Raw genomic sequence first — 21203 nt, 5'->3', positions numbered from 1 at the left:
GCCCCATTCATCACGGCCTTCATCAACTCTTCCTTTCTAACAGGTATTGTCCCGGACAATCTGAAGGACGCTTCGGTTATCCCACTGCTTAAAAAACCTTCCCTAGACCCTAACATTCCCACTAACTTCCGACCTATCACCACTGTACCATTTCTGCTCAAGATCCTAGACCGTGCCGCATACTTTCAGATCCAAAATTACTTGGAAACTAATAACTTGCTAGGTCTACGACAATCTGGTTTCCGCCCCAGACACGGGACAGAGACCGCATTATTAGACCTTAAAACTCAAATCGAGGATCTAAAGGATCAAGGCAAACTAGCAATGCTACTACTTCTCGACCTTTCAGCCGCATTCGATCTGGTCAACCATCAGATCCTGTGCGAGCACCTCCATTCAGCTGCCAACTTCTCTTCCTCGGCTGCGGCTTGGATCAAATCTTTCCTGAGCAACAGATCCATGAGAGTCTTTGCCCCATCCGCAGCCGCGGACCCTTCCCCGATTTACTGTGGCGTTCCTCAGGGATCTTGTGTGTCACCTACACTCTATAACATTTTCACGAAACCACTCTTTGATGTGCTTGATTATCTGGGTGTCTCCTATACTAACTATGCGGACGACACCCAGATACTCATCCCCATCACTGGTGATTATCTAGGTGACACCAAGGCCCTTAACGACGTCTACTTGGTCATCCAAGCCTGGATGGCCCAGCATCAGTTGTGCTTGAATGATGACAAGACGGAGCTCCTGATCTTGGGCACTGCACAACGCCTGAGCAGACTAGAGCCGTCCTATCAGTCATTCAACATAGATGGTAATATCATTCGTGTCTCAAAAGATACCAAAACGTTAGGTTTCTTCCTTGATGCCACACTCTCATTAACCCGACAAACTAATGCTGTCAGATCTGCGTCTGCATACACATGCAAACTTATCGCAGCTTGCAGACCATTCCTCACTACGTCTAACAGCGTTACGCTAGCGAGAACCCTTATTATGGCTAAAATTGATTATTGCAGTGCTCTTTATCTTGGCACCAGCCAAGAGAACCTGAACAGACTTCAAACGACACAAAACAACGCCATTCGTGCCGCTTTAAACATTCCCCGACACCACCACATCACAGAAACCAGAAGTAAGTTAAATTGGCTACCTGTCAAACAGAGAATTTCACTCAAAACACTCGCCCTTACGCACAAATGCCTAGCCAACAAAGCCCCGATCTACCTTGGTAGTCGACTGTCGCGCCACTCTACCTCCCGACCTCTAAGAACAGCCCAATCCCACTGTCTAGCGATCCCCAGATTTAAATTGCAAAAAGCAGGGGGCTCAAGTTTCCCCGTCTTAGCTTCCAAGTTATGGAACTCCCTCCCTGTTTCAATTAGAGCGGAAGACTCTTTCAATACCTTCAAAGCCAATACTAGATCTTGGCTTTTCAACCAGCTTTAAGGCCGGCTTCGCGTTTCTTCCTGACCTACCCTGACTTGCCGACCGCTACTATCACCTATCGGCACTGAAACTACTGTACATATGTATATAAGTTCCTCTTGCAAATTTATATAATGATTCTTTGTTATACCTCCATATCGGATCCCATGTGTAAATGTTTATGATTCTCTGTTATACCTGCATATCTGTAACTTTTTACAAATTGCGCCCTGATGCCTCCGGGCCGGCTGATTTGCGCGTTATAAATAAATAAATACAAATACAAGGTCCCTGAAACTGCAAAGGGCATGAAAAAGACAACGGTATAAGGCCCCTGGAACCTCTGTTTGTTCCAGCAGCAGACAAAATTCCTACGAAGACCTGGTCCCCTGGCTCTAGCTGCAGGGCCGGTAACTTCAGTTCATCTGTCAGCAATGCTTCAACTGTTTGTTCTCTTCTAGGAGCAATCTGGCAAGACAAAACATTTATCCTCCTTGTTAACTGCCGCAAATACCCCTGAAACTCCTCCCACAAAACTCCTGCTGCTCTGTGAGCATCTGATGCTGTGCGTGTAGGTGAGATAGACCTGTTCCTCCTTGTCCCTGTCACTAGGGACAAGTGGTGGTCTTTACTGGGCTGCGTTCTCAAGCTAAACAAAGTCAGAGGGAGACAGTGCAGCCAGTTCATCCCTAACGTTGTACATAACTTAGATAGTTTACTCTTCAGTAGTCCATTCATCTTTTCTACAATTTTGTTGACCAGAGGATGATACATTGAGAACAGTTTGTGCTTTATCCCTAACAGGGATACTATTTCCTTGAACAGTTTGTTTAAAAAGTGAGTTCCACTCTCAGATTTGAGGACCTCACACCTTCAAACCCCCAAGCGAGAAAATACCTCATGTGCCAAAAACATGGCTGCTGATTTGGTATTGGGTTGTGCACAGGGGCCAGCCTCAACCCAACGGGAGAACGGAGACAATACAACAATAAGGTAACAGTCATTACTGCACCTGTTAAGCATAGCCACATATTCAATGTGAAGTTCCTGGAAAGGCTGAGTGTGATGGAGCAATGTGCCGCGCAACCTCCTGAGAGTATGGCCAATGCTGTAAAGATAGCATATCATGCAATTTGCCACAAACGTGTGAAAATATTCCTGCAGGTTGGGGACAAACCAGTCCTTCCGAACATACTCAGCAATGTGCTGTTTGGAAACATGTGCTGTTTAGTGCAGCTGCTTGGAAACTACCGTGAGCAACTCCTCTGCCACTACTACTTTACCTGTTACATTTTGTCTCCAGATCAAATCAGTTGACTGTGAGCAACCCCTTCTAACCCAAAGCTCTTTCTCATCATGCACCACACTTAGAATTCTGAACCCTAGCTTGCGTCGCATCTAGATACAAATATAATGGTTAGAATGTGCCACACCCGTATGGAAGTGCAAAAACTTTTGAAACTGAATGTGCCACTCCATTGCACAGATAATAGATGGACAGAACATATCGAAACTCCTTTTCTGAGGGGCATGCAGATTGGGTCTAAGAAAGAAAATAATGGGTCCTGAAGAAGATGATATACGAAAGACAATCATTGAAACCGGTCGACCAGAAATATAGATGTCACCTGATTAGAGTGACACAAGTGGACTTGTGCAGTTTGGAAATTTTGTACTGATGTTGTAGACATTGTAATTTGTTTTATGTATGAATCACGTGCTCTTGCACAATCTAATTGTGTATGTACTCCAAAGAAAGAGCCTAGTAGCGGGTGCATTTTCATTTGACGAGTGTGTTTTTTGATATTGATATTTATATTCATAAAATGTTTTAGACATTACACACGGGCCAACCAGACACACCTCACGGAGAGCAAATAAATGTCTGAATCTCTGACGTTCAGTCCCAGGTGAACTGTCTGTTTGACTTAAGTGTGCAGCCAGGAAACATGCTTTCCCGTGATTGCAACTTTTTAACTTGTTTGGGCCAGAATAAAAATTAGGGTTCAATGCAATTTCTGTGAAAAATCATATTGTGAAAATCATCTCATCGCATGTAGGAACAGGGTGAGAATCGCCCGCATGTACCCCCCGCTCTTAGTCGGTGCACCAGCGCTCTCTAGGGTGAGGAACATCATGAAGGGCTAGGCTAGTGTGTCCTTTTTTAGGGAGAGTATTAGGGCTGCATTGATGGCGTAATAAAGAAATCGGCTCAAGTGACGCTTCCTGTCCTTTTTCTGTTTTGTGTGTTACAGTATATCTGATAACAGAAAGGATACTACAAGATTCACTGTGCGGCATTACTCAATCGGAATTGACGGGCTTGACAAAAGCACTTCATATGCAAAGGATCTCTGTGTGGTTAGAGTGGATTTAGGTGGCTTAAGGATTGCAAACACTGCATGCTCTACATATACTGCTACAGAGCATCACATAGTGATGTTTAGGACTTTCTGATGGAAAAGGCCACAGCGGCTAATGCCTGTTCACAAGGAAATTGAACCTGCATCACAGAATCTAATATGCCACTGTAATATGCTAGGGGTTTGTGTCCTAGAGCGGTGTGTTTAGCCAAAACACAGGCCATTAGTTGTCTATTGGAGTGACAAAACAAATGATGATTTTATGTAATCGGGGGTTGCCAGCACTGGTGTGTTACTTATGGCATTTTTGAGTTCCTGGGAACATGTTATCATTTCTCTTGTCTGTGGGAGTGACTCTTTCCTTCTCTGCACTACTTTGAATCCCTGCAGTGAAGGTTTTGTGTAACTAGAATAGTCAAAAAATCCATGCTCTACAATAATTACACAAAGCCCAAAACCGCTGCATTTATTTAACTGTAGTGGGCTGTGATGTGTTCTATACTGCAGCTGCTCTTTTCGGGGTTACTTGTTTCCCTACAGATATTATTTGTCTCAAGTACACTACCTCTTTCTGACAGTATTGCATTTTATCCTCGTCTACTTTGTATCCTTTGTCCGCAAGCAGTGTAATTTAATCTACCCTACATAGTTTGTGTTGCACACTAGGAGGTCATCTACATACTGAATGACCATACTTGCCTAAGGGTCCGGTGTGCTTTATAAATAAATATACAATACAATATTTGGTAGACATATATTGCCCAAATCCATGTGTAGTACTTGTTACAAATACTAGGACTCGCAGTACCCCTGAGGAAGTCTGATGTGTTGGAACCTTTGTCTGCACTAGTTAAACCCATTGGGATATTGAGAATCTGGGTGCAGTGGAATGGAATGGATAGCAACACATTTTTCAAATCAATGACAGTAAAATGTGTGGCCCCCGTTATAATATTGCAGAGGATCGTGGCAGGGTTTGGTACAACTGGAAACTCTGAACAATGTTATTCAGTGGGCGTAGGCCCTGTATCATCCTCCAACTTGACACTCTTGCTTTTTTGACAGGGTTATATCGCTGAAATACACAGGGACTCTGAGGGCACTATAATGCCATGCTGCCACAGCGCCACAATTCTCATGTATACCCTCATCTGCTTCCCTTGACAATAGATACTGTCGCACTCTAGGTAACATTGCGCCTTGCTTCAGCTGGATGCGTACTGCTCCTATGCTCTTCATGAGCCCTACATCATGGGCGTTATCAGTCCATAAAGTGCTTGGGACCTGTAACAAGTCCTCCTGTGGGCGTGCAGGCATGCATTTGGCAAGACGTATAGGACAGGAACATTCCTATGCTGGATCATTATTTGTAATGGGATACAAACCTCCAGTATCACTTCTCCATCATTATCAGCATCCTCAAACAACTGCCCATCTGACAGCCCACTCAGTGGTTGAGCCGGGTCAATGCACACTGTGCGCCACTCATCTCCCTCAATCCCCATCATTACTGCTGTCTGAAACCAGAGAGAAGAGGAGTAAAAACCTGGCAGGAGAGTACCCCTGGGTATCCTACCAAGATACAAACTCACAGCCAAGTGGTTTTGCATATTAAATAGTATTGTTGAACAAGAAAAGAGGATTGAAAACCTGACAAGGAAGTACACCAGGTAGCCTATCAAGACAAAGAGAGATACAGATTTACAGCCAAGTTGTGTTTGTTTTGTGTACCAGTTGTGTTGTAGATAAAGAGAAACTCAAGGGACTGATATCTTTTGAATATTCAACCGAGGGAAGAGACATCCAGGGGAAGGGATCCACCCTCTGTAACAATAAACTATGTCCTGTATAGTGAGCGGGGTGTCGCAGGGGATAACCCGCAGATGTTCCGACCTACAAACAAAAAATTGACCTACAGCACCAAATAGATATAAAATGTCCTAGCAACATTTAGTCAGTAGGACATTTAGTAGTATCTATTTTAGGTAATTTGAACGTTAAAAAAAAAAAAAGAAAACGGGTCGATTGGCAGCCTCTTGGCATGGGGCCCAAATAACATGGATGGATTGTAAAGACTGTGTACTTATATGATCAGGAAAGAGCTGGCATTTAGAGACTGGTTATGGCAACTTGGGTTGCAAGAGCGTACTATGAATGATCAATTGGTTAATGATCAATTGGTTATGATCACTGTAGAAAGAAATGTCAAATATGTGCGCAGCATGCAGGCTGCAAGGACATTTTGTGAAGGGGAAATGCTGGACTGCTCTTTCTTGGCAAGTCAGTAGGGATAGGGACTCTGCCAAAGCTAATTGTCTGTGAATAGAAGGTCTCAAAGCAAGTCATTTCGTATATCATTTTATTGTGACATATGTAGACTATAAGTAGGAATCTGTGGATGAACTATATGAACGCATATGACGAAGAACAGTGTGGCTTGTAGACTAAACAATGGCCATGGCTTCCCTGATTGAAGAGGATGAAATACTTGGGACCATTTGTGACATTCTTTGTTGTTCTCACTTCCCCTCATTATTACGCCTTCACCTACACTTAGACCAGTGACTAGTGTTACTGATGGACACCCAAGTCCATACATCAACACACTTCATTTGCCAGGTACTCAGTGTAGAACAACTGAGAAAATTGTTTATAACAATTAGGAGACTCTCCTAACTGGCAGAAGTCCAGCACCCCTCAAGGGAACTCTTCAAGGTTATCACCAAATTAAGTGCCCTTGCCTGCACAACCAACACTCCCACCACACGTAATCCGTCTGACTCCCTCTCAGACCACTTACAAATACGTGCCTAGAGAGACACAATTCCATCCCCGCTAAAATTGCATCTCCCAACACTCCCTCTCCCGCACCTCGCCTATAACATCAGAACCATCATTGCTCTTCCCGCTCTGCTCTTCCTTCTCTCCACTCTCCCACGTAAAATTCCTATCAGCCGAGCTTCATGATCCCCCCGGAGTGCCTTGCCCTTCCGCCTTACTAAAAGAACTTCTGACAACCACCTACGTTGGTGAGTTGCAAGATCCCTCAACACGTCACTCACTTCAGGCTTCTTCCCTGCCAAATTCAAAACCTCCTTCATTAAGCCCCTCCTAAAAAAGGCCACTTGTCCTATCCAATTTCAGACTCATCTCAAGCAACCGATCCATATCTAAATTGAGTGAGCGAAGCACAACTAGGATAAAAGGGCAGGCAGATGGTAGAGGGTGGCGAAGGGGCCAAGAGACCTGGACTCGCATGCACCCACAATACTTGCAGCTAGTTCCAAGCACGCATGAATTGACCACAGCATGCAAAATAAAATATAATATGCAAAATATCCCTTGTAATGACGGTAGGGCTATCCAAGTTCCTTTATTTCCTCAGAGATGTCTTTGTCACCGCTCTGGGGCATGTCAAAAAGTAGTATAGAAATTTAGATCCCATATGTGGTGAATTTTACAGACCAATTATAATGATGGACAATGACGCAAAACTTAACTCCAAAATATTAGCACACAGACTAATGAAAACATTCCCTGAATTAACTGACCAAACGGGTTTTATAAGAAGGGTTGTGACCATTATAGAGATCGGAAATCGGGGAGATATTGCAATGGGGGGAGTAATCGCTTTAGACGCCCATAAAGCATTGACAATGTGGACTGGACCTATGTTCGGTTGCTACGTGAGGCATTTAGTTTTGGCCTAACTTTACACTGTTAATTTTGGCAAACTACCAAAAGCCATCTACTTTGATCAGAACTAATGCTAAACTCACCTCAAAATGTAATATTACAAGGTGGACTAAGGAGGGCTGCCCATTATTCCTTCTACACTTTGTTTTAACTATGGAGAATTGTCCCTGGCCCTAGTATGATAGCAACCTTGTATGTCTCCACCCCCCTCCCGTTATCACCCCCCCCCCCTCCAGCACTATATGAAATGTTGTCAGGCCTAGTACGATAGTCTCTTGTTTTGTTCCTCCCCTCCTTCTCTGAAACCCTCTCGCTCACCTTTTTTTATTTTTTCCGGGTCTACCAGAAATGTTGTTGGGCTTAGTACGGTAGTCGCCTGTCTGTTTCCATTTCCTTCACACTCGCCCCCCTCTCTTCTTTAATTATGTCTTGGCTCTTGCACTATCTGAAATGTCGTCAGGCCGAGTACGATTGTTAATTTCACATCCTTACTGTTCATGGCCTGTAAGAATGTCATTGTATTTTCCCTTGTTCCCTCCCTTGCCTTGAAGCGCTTTGAAACCCATTTTGTATAGGCGCTGTATAAATAAACTATCATATCATGGAACCATTAGCAATAAATGTTGGAGAGCATGAGATGATTAAAGGGGAAAGGCTGGGAGGGAGGAAGAGTATGAACTGTCCCTTTACATGGACAACGTGATGGTTACTATACAGGAAGGGCCTACTTCCTTGTCTGCATTGATAAAGGAGCTGAGGGACTTTGGGTTGGCTTCCGGGTTTACAATCCGCTATCCCAAATCCTGTGGTCTAAATGTTTTTATACCTCGGCAGGATGTAAAGCTCCTCAACGATTTGTCTGAAAGTGGGGCGAAGGGGCAATACATTATCTTGGAGGTCATATCCCTACTACCTTAGACCAAATGTTTCAATGCAACTTCCCCCCCTTATTTAAGGAGCAAATGGATAGATGGGATAAGCATGTTTTTCAATTTATATGGGGGAAAGGAAAGTGTGCATACCCAGGAAGGTTTCTATGCTGGGAGCAGTGGACGGATGCCTTCACGTCCTGGATGTGCATTGATATAGCCTTGCGGCGCAGATATCACATCGCATGACATGACTTGGGGGGAAGGAGGGACCATGAACCCAGATGGAAACAAATGGAGCAGGCCAAATCCCCCCTCCCACCTTCCCTTTATGAATATAACCACCCATACAGATGATTTTCCCATACTAACAGTGACCAAAAACGCAATCTACTTCTGTAACAGAGCGACCCGCAGATGGGGTGCTCCAATTGGGATGGGACCACTGACGCCTATCTGGGATAACCCGGACTACCGGGTAAAACTAAAGAAAAATTTAAGGAATGGATCTATGGATGACTGACACGCTTGCTGCAATTATATAAAGAGGGTTAATCCATTGACAACCTTAGAATGTAAAACTGTGTTTCAGGTTTGCAAGATGAAGAGATCTCAAAAAGTGAAAAAACAAAAAAAAAATGTTTTCGATCATTTGACCTGTCGACCTTTTGGTGTCGACCATTTGTCCTGTCGACCATTTAGATTCGACCATTTGACCTACAACCCTCAAAATGCACAGCTGCTAAACTAGGCTTTTTACCCACATACTAAAGAAAGGAGCACGAGGGAGTTAAATGCATTAGAACTCCCTGATCTCTCCGGAATGAAAAGAGCGATGGTCTCAACACTGTACGAGTTACTGGATAGATTTGACCCACAAGAGCGTATATGATTAAATAGGAACAGAATTGTGGGCAAGAGATTAATACCGAGGCTTGGAACCAAATTTGGTCCTGAACGCAGATAGCTTTGAGATGTACAATGGCCAAAGAATGCAGAGTCAAAAGGTCATAGATGGCACCTAACGCTGCAAAGGTTGCAAAGATGCATGCGTCCTAATCACTGAAATGTTTGAGATGATCTAATAGTCTCACTGATGCATCTGTTGTGGTCATGGGGCAAGGTGCAACATTTTTGGAAGGAGGTGGTAGCATGGATTTGGAAGATTACTGGAGTACAGCTACCTATGGAACCACTGGTAATACGGGTGCCCAAGTTACTTGGAGCCCATCTCTGCCAAAATCACTATGATACGCAATTGTAAAAACTCTAAATCCAATCATCCAGATATTGTGGATAAAAATTAGCAACATTCTGGTTGCAGAGAAAATTACGGCATTGAGTGTGGGAGAACTACGAAAAGTAAAACGTATGGATGCCATTCAGAGAAAGTACCCTCTGACGGTGAAACTCCTCCAGCTCAGACATTTTTCACTGTTATGACTCTATCTACTTCCAAGGAAATTTTTATTAGCATTTCTTAAACAACTTATACTGAAAAATATGACCCCCCCCCCCCTCTCTCCACTCCCCTTACACCTCTCCCAGGTCAGAGTTCTTCCCTTCTGTATCCTCATCCAGGTCTTGTACACCGCTGCTCCCCTTATTGTCACAGTTTCTGCTGGTTGCCCTTGTACTGTATACGCTTTGATTCCTCCCCTCTACGTTCCGTGCTGTTGGCCCTGCCTCATTCTTTCCTTCTCCTTTTATATCTCTTTCCACTTCCTTTTAGCATAAACTGCCTCTATGTGAGGCCCAGACGTTTAATCTTCCTTGGGCACCAGGCTCCCCTGGAGTCCTTCCTTAGGAATTACATAACAGTACTTGTATTGAGAAACGGCGACTGTGTGATATTCCCACAATGTTGTTGCACATGTGTTGATGGTAATGTCTTATAATGTCTACATGTATCGCAGTATGTTAAATAAAGGTAGTTTTTGCGCAAGTTCCATACTTCCTTCAGGTGACTGCAGTCTTCTGAGCTTCAGACATGATATGATTATATGATAGGTTATTTATAACGTGCTTAATACCCAGAGGTTTCTAAGCGCAGACCCGGGGATCGAACCCATGTTGCTCCGTGTCATCTTGCTTCCAAGGCAAGCACGTTGCCGTTGAGCTATCCTCCCATCTGGCCACTTGTCTGTTTGGCTCATCAATTTTGCTGTGGCTCCCTACCTGAGATCAGCCATTTCATTGTCACTCAGATTTGATGAAGAATTTGAGAATTGCTCTTAAGTGACTGCATTGTGGCATGCTTTACATTGTAAGTAAATAAAAGGGAGGACCACTGTCAGTGTATGGCATGTGAGGCTCTTATGGGCATTGTTAAACCAGCCGCTTGGGTTGTGCTGGATGGATATGCCTTCTTTTGTAGAGTACTCTGAATGAACAACATATACAATGCATTGCTCTATGGTTGAGTTTTTTTGTTTTTTCTCTTTTCCTTCTCAGGGCGGAAGTTGCTGGAACTGGGAGGAAACAATGCAATTATTGGTAACGATGCAATTCTTTATTTGTTTTACTTTGCCTATCACACACCACAAAAGTTATTAGACGTAATATTTTCAAGTTATCAGATTTAAATAGCTACTTGTGTGAAAGCGCCCATAGTTCATATGAATGAGTTTTGTGTTTTTATTCCTGGTAGGACCTGTAAGTTAAAGCTCCATTACAGTTAGAACATTCTGCCCAGGTATGGGCGGATGTTTTGAACAAAAAAAATATCCTGCGGCTGTGGGCATCGTGAGATGTCCCTTACAGATTGCCTTACTGACCCTCTGCTCTAACTGCCTGTAAAAATCAATGACCAGAAGAAGCATGGATAGGAAAGTGCCTCTTGAGGCGTGTCTGACACTTGGGTACACTTGGCTGGCTCCGAAAGCACTTCAACCATTTTTTGGATGATTGTCTCTTTTGTGAGATGAGAAGAATGTGGAAAAACTGATCTGATTGTCTAGTATAGGGAAAACCTCTCTGATCCATTATGCAAATGCTTACAAGTGTTTTTGTGACTGAGTGACTTGCATACTTCTACCATGTATCCAGAATGTTTTGTTGATGAGGTGGTCCATAAAATGGATGACCAACAGTAATGGGATTCTGTGGGTTAATTTGGATTGCTGAATCAATGTAAACGTGTTTTTGTTTAGTATTTTTGTTAACACTAAGAAAAGAAAGAAATATATTTGAGCGAGCCTGGCTATTGTTTTGAGCAGGTGTTTTTCTTAAATGTTCTTTTTATTTTGCTCTGAAATGTTAATTGCAGGGTGTTCAGCTTCAAATTGAAAGCACTTAGCCATGCATGAAAGCCACTACATTTGTGAACAATTGCCATCCAACCCACGGCACATAAAATCTTGCTCAATTATGTCCACACTTTTGTATACATGACTGCTTAGACAGTGCTTCATGATTGAAAATGTGGGTGAAATATAGCAATCACCCCTGCGTGACGGGGAAGTGTACATTGCCGGCGAGGGCTAGGGGCAGTTACCGGCCAAGTACGCACCCCCGACGAGGGGGTAATGGCTATTTGCACCTCAGACTAGACGGGTATCCTGGTTGCAAGTCATGTCCACTTGGATCCTGAGTTCAGCGGCATCTCACCATGCCACAACCAATCACAACCAATCAGCAGTTTGTGAGAAATGCTTTTTTGAGAGGTTCATTGGATTGATGAAGTCCCTATCTGCCACCCCCACCCCTGATGACCAATATTTTGAAGGGTCTTATTTGTGAGGGGGTTACTCTGGAACCGCAGCCCCAGCGATCGCTGATTACACCTGTGGCTCCCGTGCCTGCAGTCCTTCACCTTTAGTTCTGGAGCAGCTCAAGAGCCTACACCCCCCCCCCCCCCTCTGCAGATCCATTAGTCTCCACTGGCTGCCCGTCCACTAACATTGCAGCGGTATTAAAGGCTTCTCCTAAGGGATGTATCGTTGCTTTAGGGACTCTTAGGAATGGTATTACTGCCATACAAAATATGACCAGACCACTGATTGATCAACCAGTTGGAAAAAAAAAAAAGATTTGAAACTGTGTAATTTGAGCCTACTTGACAACATGGCCTCTCAGGCATTTTATCATCAAGCCAAAACCCTCAACACATAGTTGAAGTAACAAGTGTAGGACTCTGAACTTGAATGATGGTCTCCCACCCATAACGAGGACAGAGCAAAAACTCTATCTTGAAGACATTGAACTTTGGTCTAGCAGCAGTCCATGATTCTGTCCCCCAGGCAACTTGTAGGGCAAGAAACAACAAGCTGATGCCACTTGTACATAGAGCAGAGTTTCATGAGTGCTGTTTGGTGATGCCATACCTGTAAATTGGACCCCCTATTACTGTATATCTAGTGTATGGAACTCATGGTGGCAACAGTAAAGGAATACACAAGTGATCACATTTCAAGCGTGTTTATTAAACTGCATAGTTAGGTTGTAAAAACGCCTAATCTAAATCTAAGATGGGAGCAAGCTTCGACCATCAAATAATAAAGCAGTCCGTGTGGCGTCTTGTCAAAATAAAAGGGCCTATACTAAAAAACCTATTGCCAATCCTTATGCTATATACAGAAAAAGTAGTGTGGGGTAATGTTCATAAGAAAGAAGGAAGTGTTCACAAATAAGTCAGGATGCGATAGTTGTGGTCTCCCTTCCGCACGTTTTCAGCACGGGACAAGGTAGAATTTTGTAGCACAGCACGTGCTCAAGCCTTCTCAGCATGAGCCAGTTCTGCTCTCAGCAATCGGGGCCTTCGGTGGTTAAGTCTCTACTACGAAAAGTCTCTTGCCGCCATGGGCCTGACTTATTCAAAATAATAAACAAAAGTTTATTTCTACTTGCACCCTGGGTGATGCCTTTCACCCTCTTCCGGGTGCAGATCCCTTCTCAATGTTAAATTCCTTCAGCCGGGTTCACTACAGTTTCTCAAAACAATCTCCTCTGATATATTCACAAATCTCATTGTCATTTTGAACAGTTCACTGTGGACCTCCCTCGGCCGGGTTCCCTCTTGTCAACACTCTGTATTTTGAGAATCTAGACTTCGTCCCCTCTGTATCATCATCCCTCTTTCAGGTTCACTCTTGCCAATCTTGTCAATCGTACCTTTCTCATTCAATTCTTACGATGCAGGATTAATTTCCCTTAGCTTCACAATCGTCTGTCGGTCAAAGACTTTCGACTGTACAAAGGATTTTACAAGACGCCTGTATGACCAAATTGACCCCCTTCTTGCCTTTCCCAAGGCCTTCTGGTTATGGTAGTTTCAACAATCGGGTAATCGCCCAGAGTTTCCTGAGTGAGCGCCCACGTGGTACAGTACTCCTCTAATGCTGGTTTTCCCCCTTTTTATCAATTGCTTTTTATGCTTTCATAGTTCAATTAGCCGTTTGCTACTTTCCGTTCAACACAGTTCGGTTTCTTATTGAGTCTCCCCCGACTCACTGGCTATCATGAACCGCTTGGCTTTCTTTCTTTTTAGAGTCAAGGTTCGTACCACGTAAATGAGCGTCTCTCCCAGCTTGGTTATGTTAAGTGACTTCAATTCAGCAATCCCACTAGGTCAGTGCCTCGTCTGGGACGCCCAAGGGAAGCCCTTATTTATATATTTTTATGACAAGTTATACTCTGGATGATAAACCCTTATGTAACGCCCTCTCTTTGAATCCCCTGACCTCACTGAGCCAAGAAGTAGGTTTGTTTTGCAATTTAAAAGATTTATTGGAAAATGTAAACAATATATATATATATATCACACTTTTATAATAAATTCATATTTGATAGCACCCTTATGAATATAATGTTGATCAACAATAGATAATCTGACACTAGCACACATCTTTACAATCAATGAGGAGTTAGTATAGGAAGGATAAGGTAGCAGAAAATACTTTTATGGTTTCAAGGAAAAGCAATGAGGGAAAAATGCACCACAGAAATAAACTTGATATGATTTCAACAAAAGATAATATGATCACTTTTTCTTTGATAATCCCCCCCCCCCCCCTATGCAAGATAAGGAGATGGAAGGAGAGCACACAATTCTCAGGAATACAAAATGCAATACAAAAATTTCCAGTTCCCCCCAGCGAGCTTAGAGGAAAATAGGTATGATTTTAAAGCAGGCAAGATCCTTTTAAATGTGGTGGCAATGAAGTGAAAAATATGCCGAAAATGCTTTTAATTCCCTCTAGAGATTCAGGGTGAGTGAGAGATACTTTAAATCAGTTCAGGTCAGCCCTACCAATGATTCAGGGATGGTTATCTGGTTGAAAACGGGATTCAGTAATGGAAGCAAAAGACAGATATTTTTACACGTGGTTGAAATTAAGCAAACTGTCAATTCGCAGCACTTTTTTCCGAGTGCGTCAATTGCGATTACGGTGGAACTATAAGGAGTAGCAAGTCGGGTTTAGGCTTGATGGAAAACTTGAATCTTAGCTTTAAGATGAAAGTTAAACCATGTTCCTAGCACACGCGGTCCAAAAGATACAGACGATTTAATGGAGGTAGATTCTCAAAATAAAAGTAAAGCTCAGAATGACGGATGACAGTTTTGCAGAATGGACACACTATTTCTTATGATGCAGTTCTAAATAGGTTACAATAGTTTGAATTAGATTATTTCAAACTAAGAGATTGGTTTTGCACAGTTCTGGCTGAGTACTCAGACTATGAATTTGAAATAGGCCGTCAGGGTCTGGTCAGCAGGTTTGGACTGGACTCCGGGCGGTTTCTGGTACTGGTTCTCTGGTTCGGGATCTCTGGTTCTGTGGTTCGGCTGTCGGCACTTCACAGCGGTCTGGTCTGTGGTTCTGCTGGTCTGGATCAAGTGGATTCTGGATACAGCACTGCTTTCTGGGTCTGCTACCGGTTCTGGCAAAAGTTCTTGGCAAAGAATCCAACAGCTCGCCCGGCTGTAGAATAGTTTGGTTGGGTTGCTGGATTCTGAAGGCCTGCTGAGAAGAGTTCTCAGCTTGTGGGTTAGGCCTTTGCTTTAAGTTCTGTAGTCTATCTGGAGTCGTAAGTTCTGGATGTTCCTTCTAGATGTTGTGTGGTCCGGCAAAATGCTCCGCAAGAAAATGGAAAATGAATCTCTTGCCTTTCCAAAGTAGTCTCTTTTTATGTGTTTTGAAAATGGGTGTGTGCGTGGGCGTAACTAAGCCTGCCCCTCACAACTTATCATTGGCCAAGCTTTCCTCTCTCCTTTGATTGGGGGAAGGAATGGAGTGTCATCAGGCATTAATTTTATGGCATACAGAAAGAACACACCCCTTTGCATTTACTTAGAAAATGAATTTTTCATAACTAACAGGTTTCCCAGATACACATGTTGTTGAAATTACATACATATTTCACAGATTAATTTAAGATACACTCTCGCCCAACTCTGATCCCCCTCAGAGCCTGGGTTCAAAAATGGCAACAATTAGTGCTTTTTAGTGACTTTCGCCATATTGGTTTTTCCTCAAAATTTACACAGACCTGCACCCCTTCCCTGAGCATATTACTGGAAATTACTATGTCTCTATCCTAAACACATTGTCTGCAATATTAATAAATAGTGGGGTTCGGTCCCAGAACACCGCACAAAGCGGAGTTTGGTCTCAGATCGTGAGGGCATTTTCCATATTAAGGACCCCCAAATTGTACATTTCTGTGAGCTTAATACAAGATTTTATAGGCAGTTTAACTTAAACATATATTTGCTGCAATATGAATCCACAATCCAGTCTGGCCCGCCCCTAGAAGCTTGGTGAGTCAGAGATCACAGGCCTCTCCTTCTTGGCAGGGCAGCTGTTGCCAGCTATACCCTAATCTGCATTTCTATTCAATTGAAAGGGTCTATTGTGTTGTGTCCTGCAGGCTGCAGGGGGAACTCCTCCCTCTCAATCAGCAGGGCCATGTGATATCCTAGGCTGTTGTGTGTGTGTCTCTGAGATGTTAATGGGTCTCAGGAAAAGCAAGTCTTTTGAACTTTTAATTGCATAAGACCCCCTTCTGTTCACTGCACAGTTCTGCAAGACAGCTCTCCTGTCAGGATTTATAGAGCGCCAGCGCCAGTCAGTGTCCAATGCCGGTACTGCACCTATTTTTGACAGCTGCCTTGAATTAATACATTTCAAAAAGAGAGGAATTTACATGATAGTATATGATCCTTGCTTGACATGGCATTGATGTGGATCTGCAGTAAAGTAAAACACTCAACCATAGTTGGATTTTTGTTTGGTGGTTTCGGGCCCACGATCTTAGCAATTTTTGACATAAATAAAAACGGATTTTGAACAGAACCATCTTTCTTTGCACTGGTGGGTGGCAGGTCAGGGGACCATTTTGGTGTGCGCAAAACTGCACGGTTCTCCTGGATTCTGGCGCAAATGTGGGCTTTTCCGCCATCTTGGATTTCCTAAGCCCACAGCACCAAATGTTGCAGCATAATAGTCCAAACGTGGGTCAGGACACCCAACAGTTATCAGCGGAGGAGGGTCTTGTGTACCGTTGACATCTGCTGCGACACATGCTGGCTATTGTTTGCAGTCTTACAATTCCTTCTGCTGAGGTTTCACAGGCCTTTGTCGGAAAGGGTAAGATCGCGTCTCCCCTTGTCAACCTCTCGGTATGCACGTCTTGGTCCTCCTTTTGAACTGCTGTGCTGAGTTAGCTCTCTCGATGCACGGTCTGCCTTGCTCGTATTGCGCTCTCTTGCTCCACCCTTATCCCAGTGGGGAAGGGAAAGAGCCATCAGGTGTGTGTGGTTCTGGTCAATTGTCTGACTTTGCCTGACCATGGTGTTGGGACATGTCAGGTAAATAGCTTGAGTGTTAGTCCATCGTCCTTTGTGATATGCAAAAGTGTTCACGTCGGAAAAGGGGTGGGGGGGGTAAAGTGTTTGCGTATCCTACATGGTAGGTTGGGGAAAAGGTGTCATAAGAAGGGGATACCGCGTCTCACCCATCGGTGTCCCACTTCCACTCCCCGAAGACCTCCCATCAGGTGATCCTCCCTCACTGGTCCACCCCAGGAACTGGATCCAATAGCGATGGCCGTGTCCTGGCCATCTGGATTAGCATACCCCCGGTGACTAGAGAGGGGAGGACACCTTCAGGTTTCTCACAGTAGGTTGAAAGGTAGGCAGCAAAGGTGGACCCTTACTGCACCAAACCCAGCACAACATGGTGGATAAACTAGAGGACACGCCTTGGAATGGCTTGCAACCACCAGCCACACACAAATGAGGATATTCACTTCAGGACCTCGTCACCTCATCCCTTGTGATAGGTTAAGATGAAAATGGGGGCATCATTGTCCAAAATGTCAACTGCTGCTGAGGGAGCATCAACGCGAGCAGACGGGCCCCATGTCATCCATCATTCTGAGAATGCCATCGGTAACATGGAGAGATGCAGTCCCTGTACTATGTCGAGAGGCATAATCTGGTTGATTGGGATGTAATAAAGAACACTGACCAATGTTTTGTGACCTGTAGAACTACTGCCTTTTTCTGCATCTTCCCCATGAATGGGTGAGACTTTCTGGGGTGGATGTTAAAAAAAACTGCTGTCTCGAGCCCCTGTTTTTAAAACGAGCAGGGCACACAACCGTTTTTAAGATGTAAAGGTTTCGGGTCCAGTTTGAATCCAAAGGAACTGCCAGTCGGTAGCATCACAACTGAGACTTACTGTTCCTACAGTTAATCCCCCACGGGAAAGTGGATTGGGGCAATGTAAACCTGCAGACTTTACACATGCTTCAGACCTCAGAGACAACAAAAGAAAATGCAAGCCTTTTACCATTTGCTACAAATAGTTTCTCCTCCCAGCTTCAGTCCACCTCCTCTTCAAATATTATTATGGTATTTATTGAGCACGCACCTAGCTTCTGGAAGCAACGGAACGCTGTATTACCTGTACACCTTCACTACAGCCAGAAGATGCAATTCAAGACCGGTCTGTTGCTTCTTAGCTCCCACAACTCCTATCTAGAAACATCAAGAGTCTGCTAATATGCTGTTTATCAGATGAGATTCATGTTTCTAGAAGTCCTTCATCCAGAATATCAATAGGCTCTTGGCAATGTGATTTCTTTGCTAGGTTTCAGTAGTATTATATTTATTTCTTAACAACCTCTTCTCTTTTTTCTAATAAATCCCAATGCCTAATTAGCTAGTCCATAACTGTCCAAACCACTAACTACTACTCAACCTAGTTAGACTCTTTTCTTATTTATTTGTAAAAGTGACCTATTGGTGTTAAGCTTGAAGAATGGCAGGACACTTTTTTTCCCTCTCTATTCAGACTCCTCTTCTTGAACAAAATTTCTCGATACCAATGGGATTTTTAATTTGTGCTTACGAATAGTGTATGGTTCAAGAGAACAATGTAGTGAGCAGTCAGTCTCCAGTGGAAATGTGCTAGGCAAGGATTAGCATTCCATCCCAATCGATTAAGCTGTTCGTCAGATTGTCTTGGACCAATATTTGCTGAAGTGTCTCATTTAAGATGCATTTAGAGTGAAACATTGGGAATACCACGGAGCGAGCTCAGTCCGTTTGATATTCTCATATCCGTTGATATAAAGTCTGAGCAATGATATCTGGGGGTTCACACTCTTGTCCTCCAAGGAGTGGAATCATCTGCTCAGGCTATCAACAATGAATCCCTCTTCCCCTGGGATATTTGTTGTCACTAGGGAACACCAGGGTCTCCTCTGCCTATGACATGATGGTGCCTGTAATTTTTTCGAGAGTGTGACTGTACACCTCCTGATTGTTGAGGTAGCATTTGGTCACCATATTGTTGGTTTGAACCACCACCATTGCTCTCCTTCAGAGGATTTCTTTTCTATTCGGTTTATACCGTGCACACCATAACTGTCCTGGCGGCATACGGGTGCAGAAGATGACACCTGAAAAGGAATGGAAGAAACAGACTAACGCCCATCAACGAAAAAAGGCTGAACATCCATCAACTTAAAAGGCTAACCTAGTATACCTGTCAAAAATGGGAGTAATGGCTAGACGATAGGGAGCGACTTAGATGTGCAATCCACAAGATCTTGTCTAGTGATGTGAGGTGAACGCTCCTCCAGGGCACCAGCAACAAACCGGCTCGGGGGAGGATGGACACCCATCCATACAGGTATAGAGGTAAGCCACTACGAACGCTAAATGTTTGGATGGTTTCAGGTGACTCTAGATTTTCAGCTTCCATCCCAATCTGAGTGTTGCACAACCTCAAAGTCTTGATCCTGGTCAGAGGCACGGAAGGCCTATGGATGAGCCAATCCTCCAAATAAAGGGTGAAGTAGTTTACCTTCACAGGAGGTAGGCCACTACAGAGGCCAAGACATCTGAGAAATGGCTAATGTTAAACCAAAAATGAGGACTCTAAATTGACTTCGGACCAAATAGGAAGACTTTGTATTGATAGTTTGCATCCTACAGAGCTAAGGCTAGGTATTCCCAATGTCATCTACACCCACTGAGGAATGTAATTCCTTCAGTGTAATCATGGGGATAGGGCACTAGAAGGGCATGATCTTGAGGGAGGTTGAACTGACAAACCGATTCACTCTTCAAGTCAATTCATTTTTTGGTCCAGAATTAAGATTTGCCCCACACTAGCACTACTCAGCTGATGCCTCCATTCTACAATAGCTCACTGTTCCCTGCCTCTAATCTTTGGCCATCGTTCAAAGTGATCCTGATCTCGCAGTCGGGTATGCAGAGGTGAACTTCATCACAGGCCCACCACATACTGCATTGAGTACCCAGTCATTTGAACTCTGTACGCAGGTTCTTCTGTCTCCCATGAGTATCTCTGGACGTACATGTTTCATGGAACCGGCACCCATAGTTGGAAGTGCTGCAATGAAGTAGTGTTGGGAGGGCAGGTCTTGGTGTAAGGACAAACATTCCTGCCCTTAAATCTAGGTTGAACTTAGCCTGGATGGCTGGTAGTGGGAGGGTGTTGGTGCATGATTTTATTGTTGGGGTTTTGACTCACTGACTTTCTGGGACCCCTAAACCATTTGTTGAATTGTTTCCACTTTCGTCAAGGGGGGGTCATCTACTGAAGTTCCCCAGCATGGTAACCCTTTTTCTCGTGTGCAGACTGTGGCTGCCTATATGGCTCATACAGCAGGTTGTTTTTAAAGCAACCCATTATGGTACCAGGGTGACTTAATCTCCCTGAAAGTGTGCTGTTGGATAGGCTGGTGGAAACTACGGTTTTAGCTTTTGCTAAAAAATGCATGTAGCCCTTTGGCTACATTAGTAGCCCAAAGCACCTATGTTGTAGTCCTTTGGGTACTGATGTATTTTTGTAAGCCCTACACCCAGCGATTTTCCTTTTGCGGATTCCTTTGTGTGGACCATGAGGCAGGCCCAAAATTACCACCTTGCAGATGTGGGCTTGAATCGAGCCCACCCCTGCACCCCAGGTTGTGGTTTAAATTGGTATTGACTGATTTAACAATCCAAGACTTCCCAATCTACATCCTGATTGGGTGGGCCAGTGTGTTTGGTGATTTCTTGACCAGACTGGTTGGCTGGCTGCCAAATTCTTGTGTGCTTCCCTACAATAGGATTGGTGAGCTCTTGTTGGCCAGTCCCGGAATTAATGTATTAAATTCCTCAAATCTGTATCTGATTTCCTAGACTACTGCAGGCCCTGTTGTGGTTATACTGTCTAGACCCATGTTTGTTCTTCCACCCTTCTTCTCTGCTGGTGGAATCCCACTGGGCTCTTCCTCAGCTTCCTGCTGTCATTCTAGCTGGCTGTTCCTTTGAGGACCATTTATCCTGTCCTCCAGTGTTGCCTCCCTACTAAATCCTTCT

The 21203-nt window shown here is 43.9% G+C and overlaps 1 protein-coding gene across 1 annotated transcript in view; it reads left to right on the top strand.

Moving 5' to 3' along the window:
• The window catches only part of ALDH7A1 (aldehyde dehydrogenase 7 family member A1), a 441053-nt gene that overhangs the window by 248972 nt on the left and 170878 nt on the right, over positions 1–21203 (top strand). The window contains exon 10 of the mRNA XM_069625599.1: positions 10814–10855. Within this exon, the coding sequence (XP_069481700.1) occupies positions 10814–10855 (42 nt within the window). The remainder of the gene's footprint in view (positions 1–10813; positions 10856–21203) is intronic.

This window comes from Ambystoma mexicanum, chromosome 6p (assembly GCF_040938575.1).
Source record: "Ambystoma mexicanum isolate Mex_15411 chromosome 6p, UKY_AmexF1_1, whole genome shotgun sequence".
NCBI classification, from domain to species: domain Eukaryota; kingdom Metazoa; phylum Chordata; class Amphibia; order Caudata; family Ambystomatidae; genus Ambystoma; species Ambystoma mexicanum.
The sequence above is the reverse complement of the archived record's forward strand: the minus strand, read 5'-3'. Positions and strand labels throughout refer to the sequence as shown.